Here is a 7,374-nt window from a genome sequence, read left to right on the forward strand (position 1 = left end):
TTTTGTCTTGGGTTCATCAGACAGTGGCGCAGTGTGCTACTCTAATTTCCTTTTTGTTCTCATGTAAAAAGACAGAGCATGACTGGAAATAAAAGCTGCTGAGTCGTGGAAATTGGAGCTCAATGAAAACAGGACGCGTGCGGCTGGCGGGAAATTAATCAATCTAATCGGCTGACGGCATCAAGTGGAGATGCGGTGGGCGGAGGCTGAATCCCAACTCCACATTTGAGCTTTTAGGCAAATTTTTGCAAAGCTCGGACAATCGTAGACAAGAGGAGTCACTTGGCAAGCTCCAGCAGCGGGGCTGACTGACTGCTGACATGTCACACAGATCTGCAACTTTCACACAGCAAAGCAATATCCTTTAATTAGTTAATTGCTGGAGATGCAGCGTCTGATGTGACGCATAAAGTACAGCAACAATTGCTTTCACCACAACAGGACGGTAGAAATAAGTCTTGGGTGTCAAACTTTCTGACCTTCCCTTTTACACAATGAAGGCACTTGCCACTTTTACGGCTGGAATGCTACATCAGAAGTTCGACTTTACCCCCCAAACTCTCTCTCTCTCGTGCTGTTCATAGAGAATTACGTGAAAAAAGGCAGCTTTTGCTGGTAGCGTGAAAGAGGGGCCATTAGCTGCTACCGCTAGCTTGTTATCAGGAGTCCTCTTCTTCCTATCCACGAAATCGCAAAAAGCCGCTGCCTGACCAGGGCTCAGAAAATCTGCAGAGACTCCTCCCACCCCCACCAAGGACTGTTTTTACTGCTGGACTCTAGAAAAAGGTTCCGCAGCCTCCGAAGCAGAACCTCCAGGTTCTGTAACAGCTTCTTCCCTCCAGCCATAAGACTCTTGAACGCATCATAATAATCCCCTCAACTCCCCCCAAAAATGGATTAACTCACTGGAATATAAAGACAATATAAAATACATCCATAAACGTGGATGCATATGCAAAAGTGCAATATATTTATCTGTACAGTAATCTATTTATTTATATCTGCACCTTATTGCTTTTTTATCCTGCACTACCATGAGTTAATGCAACAAAATTTCGTTCTTATCTGTACTGTAAAGTTCAAATTTGAATGACAATAAAAAGGAAGTCTAAGTCTAAGTTATCGACTGGTTGGTTAGTTGCTTGTCATTAAAGGGAGTATAAGCGTGAGAATGATAAATATGTTAATGTTCAAAAGTCACTTAAAACATTGCCTATGATTACAGTAACCAATATATGTTGGTAACTAGATCGTATTCCAGTGACGTGCAGTCACTAGAGGCAGGTGAGGCGGGGCCTCACCTGCCATCATGGAAAGAAAAACAATGTAAAAAGAAAAAAAAAATTAAATTGTTATATGTATCCAGTGATTATACTATAAAGTTGTTTTCCATTTAACTTCACCAGTTTTAGATTATTTTTATTCAAAATCGCTGAATTTTCACATTTGCCGTTCAAATACTGAGAAGAGACGGTGCGGTGAACAGTAGCCAGTTGCGGCACGTCACTCAGTGCCTCAACATGGATTCCGGACTCGGCTAACTGCTAGCCTGCTGTGCATTTAGACTGTATTGCTATATGAATTATATTATACATTTCCATAGTTTAGTTAGCTGAGTTATATAATGTACAGTGTATTTTGTCAACAACTGTATGTGTGTAACGTATTTCTTGTGCTGAGCGATCATAAAATGGCTGCAAAAGACGCACTGGCTGAGGCTCCAGTAATCCCGCCTCCTGCACCCCCGCCGTAGAACTGTTGTATCAACTAAAGCCCACACTTAAACTTTCCACGTGCAAGATTGAATCTATTTAAAAAAGTTATTTCATAAGAAGCCAAAAAGTGCAAAAACAATAATGTTCGTGTTGGAGGAGTTGTGAATGACTGCAGGGCCACAACATTAGGTACACCTGCAGACTGCAGGTGTACCTAATACACAACTCCTCCAACACGAACATTATTGTTTTTGCACTTTTTGGCTTCTTATTAAATAACTTTTGTAACCTATTTTCATGGGATTTCCTCTTTGTGATGTTAAGTTCCTGTTATGCGCTGTTATACAGTATATGCCTTGAGCTCTTATTTTGAAGGCGCTAAGGGCGGAAGTGATGACACGTTGCGGAGGTTTTTGAAAGAAGGTAAATAAAGTGGTCCTCGTGTGAACTGGAGCCTCCGTGTTTGTTATTTTGTAGTTTCATACAGTATAGGCGACATTTATAAACCCTCGGTTACACTTTTTTAAATAGATTCAATCTTGCACGTGGAAAGTTTAAGTGAGGGCTTTAGTTGCGGCGCATGGACTTAATTTATAAGTAAAGGTAAGACCATAATAACGTTTTTTTTTATTAAATGTGCTTTTTTGTGTGCTACAGTTTGTATGTGTAAAGTTAAAGTTAAGTTAAAGTACCAATGATTGTCACACACATACTAGGTGTAATTAAATTTGTCGTCTGCATTTAACCTATCCCCTTGTTCACCCCCTGGGAGGTGAGGGGAGCAGTGGGCAGCAGCGGCGACGCGCCCGGCAATCATTTTTGGTGATTTAACCCCCAATTCCAAGCCTTGATGCTGAGTGCCAAGCAGGGAAGAATGCTGGTATGAGCTTTTAAACATAACCCGTTAACTGCTGCCAATCAAATGGTGAATAAGATACTCTTTAGGGTTCATATGTTTGTAAATCTGACTGTGATGAAGTCAGTGCCTCACCAGCCATCAACCTCACAGCACGTCACTGTCGTATTCCAATGTTATGTCTTCGTTCTACTAAATTCACAAATTTTATTGGATTTTTCTTGGTCAGATCACACATTTGTGAATATATCCCCTTACTACACTTACAACTTGTTCTTGTAATATTCTTTATTTTTTGAAGAAATATGACCATTCTCCTCACCGTTACAACTCTTTTCCCGGAACATTGCACACATTTTTATCGTAACATCCCAACGTTATTATTTTAATGTTACCGCTTTTTTTCTTTTAATATGACTTTGCAAGAAAACATGTCTTCTCGGAAATTCCGACTTTTTTCTACAAAAAAATACGAATTCTCTGAAAATGTTTGTAACATTGCATCTATGTTCTTGTAATGGCACAACTATATTTGTGTAATATTACAATATATTTTTATAACAATTGTTTTATTTGCACAACATTATGACTTTGCTCTAAAAAATACCATGTTTCTCATAATTTTCCGTCTTTTATAAATGTAAATTTAAGAAAAACAACTTCACTTTCATATCTTTAAAAATAAATCATAACAGTATGACACCGTATGCAATAAAGACTTTTTGTAATATTAAGACTTTTTCCTCAAGAAATATAAACATTCTTCTGACATTACAACATTTTTCTCATAACATGTCGACTTTTGTATCGTAACATACTAACTATATATTCTTTTAACATTACAGCTTTTTTCTCTTAATAAAACTTTGCGAGAAAACATGACTTCTCGGAAATTGCGACTTTTTTCGCCAAAAAATTTGACTTCTAATTTTTTTTGTAACTTTACTACAATGTTCTTGTAACTGAACAACTTCATTCTTGTAATGTTAAGATATATTTTTATGACATTACAGTTGTGTTTGCGCAATACTGTACTATGACTTGGTTCTAAAAGAATACCAGGTTTCTCGTAATATCCTGAATTTTTCTTGTAAGATTCCGCAGTTTTTTTCTTCGTAATGTTACATTTTCACAATATTGAAAAAAAAAATGCTTGTTAACAATACGACACACTATATGCAATATGCCAGTATATCTTTTTGATAAACTGCCATATGCTATCCATTAGCGGTGGGAACCTTTTGGGCACCTCACGATTCGATTACGATTAAAAATTTATTTTTGATACGTCTTTATTTTTGTACTTTGATGCAGTTTTACGTTTCTTTTCGTTTCACTAGATACGCGTTTATCACTTGCAACTTTAAAAACAGTGTATGTAATAAGAAACAGCTGAATAAATTTGCCCATTTATTAAATTAATACAAATGTGTGCAAAACTGAAACATAAGTGCCCTATAATAAAGGAGGTGGTCAGATTTCTTGGTGAGGTGGCTTGTTGCGGTCAGTCAAATTTTAGAATTGTCTGCATTACTTTATTTACAATAAATACATCGATTTTTGACGTTTACTAATCGATTTTATAACCGTCCATGTCCGAATTGCGATGCATCTAAAAATCGATTATTTTCCCCACCTCTACTATCCATACCCAGTATGGCATGATTATTACCCAAAAAACTGCATTAAGAGCTTCTTTCTTTTAAATGGGCTCCAGCCCCCCGCGACCCTGAGAAGGACCCTCTATCCATCCATTTTCTACCGCTTGTCCCTTTCGGGGTCGCGGGGGGTGCTGCAGCCTATCTTAGCTGCATTCGGGTGGAAGGCGGGGTACACCCTGGACAAGTCGCCACCTCATCGCAGGGCCCCTGAGAAGGACAAGCGGTAGAAATTGGATGAATGGATGGATGGAAATAGAGATGTCCGATAATATCGGACTGCCGATATTATCGGCCGATAAATGCTTTATAATGTAATATCGGAAATTATCGGAATCGGTTTCAAAAAGTAAAATGTATGACTTTTTAAAACGCCGCTGTACGGAGTGGTACACGGACGTAGGGAGCAGTACAGAGCGCCAATAAACCTTAAAGGCACTGCCTTTGCGTGCCGGCCCAATCACATAATATCTACGGCTCTTCACACACACATAAGTGAATGTAATGCATACTTGGTCAACAGCCATACAGTTCACACTGAGGGTGGCCGTATAAACAACTTTAACACTGTTACAAATATGCGCCACACTGTGAATCCACACCAAACAAGAATGCCAAACATATTTCGGGGGAACATCCGCACCATAATACAACATAAACACAACAGAACAAATACCCAGAACCCCTTGCAGCACTAACTCTTCTAGGACGCTACAATATACACCCTCTGCCACCCCCCCCCCACACACACACACACACACACGCACCTCAACCTCTTTCAGGGAGAGCATGTCCCAAATTCCAAGCTGCTGTTTTTGAGGCACATTAAAAAAAATAATGCACTTTATGGCTTCAATAATAAATATGGCAGTGCCATGTTGGCATTTTTTTCCATAACTTGAGTTGATTTATTTTGGAAAACCTTGTTACATTGTTTAATGCATCCAGCGGGGCATCACAACAAAATTAGGCATAATAATGTGTTGATTCCACGACTGTATATATCGGTATCGGTTGATATCGGAATCGGTAATTAAGAGTTGGACAATATCGGAATATCGATTATCGGCAAAAAAGCCATTATCGGACATCTCTAGATGGAAACATTAATTTGTGTGACAGAGGAGCTATTAGCTGCTAATGCTAACTTGCTAATTAGTTGCTATACCTGTTTTCATCAATCGGAATGTAAGCACGAGAATGATGAATATGTTAATAATGTTCAAATGTCACTTAAAACATTGTCTATGGTTATAGTATCCAATGAGTGTTGTTAATGGATTGTGTTCCAATGTAGGCCCAAAAATAATTTCAGCGCATTTGTTTTTAAGGCATAATCCTACTGAATCCTCCTTGAAATCAAGCTACACTCAATGATGAATATCTCAGTGTATTAATAGAGCACTGGTGACATCATCCTGGAGGCTTAACCAGCCACTTAACTGCAAGTCTCAGCTGCGTCTGGGCTCAATTAGAGGCAGTCAACCCAGTCCACTGGATGCAATTTAAAACACACACAGACCCGTCTCGTTGGTGTTGAGATTCACTTTACAGTCCTTCAAGAGTTGAATGTCAGGGTCTGGCTTAATTGCTGCAAAAGAGTGTAACTATGACATGAGAACACGATCTCTGCAGGAACGTTAACCTTCAGTGGGAAATTGAAGAGGGATGAGAACTGAGATATTACACTGCAGCTCCTAATTAATGAAGCTTCAGATGATCATCACTTCCCAGCACACACACACACATTCGCGGGAAGGTGTTGCGTGCGTGTTGTCCCCCACTGGGCGCCAAGCTGACACTTACTAGTCTCTTGTCAGAAATGTTCAGGGCTCCATCTGTCTCCAAGCACAAAGACAATGCAAGATCGCCCTTAAGATGGCGTTTTTGTTTTTTTATATCAACAAGCGAGCAGATGTGCCACACCCCGCTAGTGTTGCAGTCTTTGTGGTTGTAGTTTTTAAACAAAAACATGAAGCCCTGACCTCTCACCGCACCTAAAATGTTCCTAATTGATGGATGAAGATAAGGAAAGAGGCAGAGTGAGCGAGCAAAGATAGATGGAGATAAGATGAGGGGAAAAAAGGGTGTGTAAGGTCGCTTTTTAAAGCTCCCACTTGTGTTGATTAAAATCAATGTGCAGAATAAATCCAAAGCTGACAGGAACATTCCGTACCCATATCTGCAGCTTGATCCTCTTGTCGTTTTTGTACACCGTTTTCACTTTGAAGTCGATGCCCACGGTGCTGACAAAGGCCGAGGTGAAGGCGTCGTCAGCGTAGCGGAAAAGGAAGGACGTCTTGCCCACGCTGCTGTTGCCGATGATCAGCAGCTTGAACATGTAGTCAAAGTTTTGGTCGCCGCCCTCACCCTTCCCTTTTGCATCCTGAGTGGCAGCCATCTGCAGTAGCATATAGAAAAAGTGGAGAAGGAGGCTTTCAATGTACCTTTTAAGGGTGCAATGGGGTTGCAGCTTTAAGCACAGTGATGAACATTTTATTGGGTTATTTTTCCTGGTCATGTCACACATTTGTAAATATTCACTTAAATAAACTTAAAACATCCCAACTTTTTATTGAAAAAATGTGACCATTCTTCCGTCATTACGACTTTTCTATCGTAACATAGCAACTTTTTTATCGAAACATCCTAAATTTATACTTTTAATATGACAGCTTTTTTCTCTTAATATGACTTGCATGTTTCACAAAAAAATCGCAACAATGTTCTTGTAATGGCACAACTTTATTCATGTAATAGTGCAGGGTTTTTTTTACGCATTAGTATGACATTGTTCCAAAATCATACCACGTTTCTCGTAATATTCCCACATTTTTTCTTGTAAAAATTCTCCGTTTTTTTCCTTGTAATGTTGCATTTGTGTAGACTTTATTTTCACTATTTCTAAAAAAAAAAAAAGGGAACGTTTCATAACAATATGACACTACATGCAATATGCCAGTTTATTTTTGGAATTCATATGGCCCCATTCCTGGGTGGATCTCTTGGAAGGTGGGGGATTAATCATTTTTGCAATGCAGTTGCTTAAAATGATGGAAAGCACCACTCTATAGCAACTGACCCTGTGGTCAAAATTGGAATTGCCACTAAACACATTTTAAGATACTCAACACACTACTGGCTG

General features: G+C 39.2%; 1 protein-coding gene across 1 annotated transcript in view; it reads right to left on the reverse strand.

Annotated features, from left to right (window-relative positions):
* The window catches only part of rab3c (RAB3C, member RAS oncogene family), a 30,422-nt gene that overhangs the window by 20,495 nt on the left and 2,553 nt on the right, over window positions 1-7,374 (reverse strand). The window contains exon 2 of the mRNA XM_061928997.1: window positions 6,406-6,630. Within this exon, the coding sequence (XP_061784981.1) occupies window positions 6,406-6,630 (225 nt within the window). The remainder of the gene's footprint in view (window positions 1-6,405; window positions 6,631-7,374) is intronic.

This window comes from Nerophis lumbriciformis, linkage group LG33 (assembly GCF_033978685.3).
Source record: "Nerophis lumbriciformis linkage group LG33, RoL_Nlum_v2.1, whole genome shotgun sequence".
In the NCBI taxonomy this organism is placed as follows: domain Eukaryota; kingdom Metazoa; phylum Chordata; class Actinopteri; order Syngnathiformes; family Syngnathidae; genus Nerophis; species Nerophis lumbriciformis.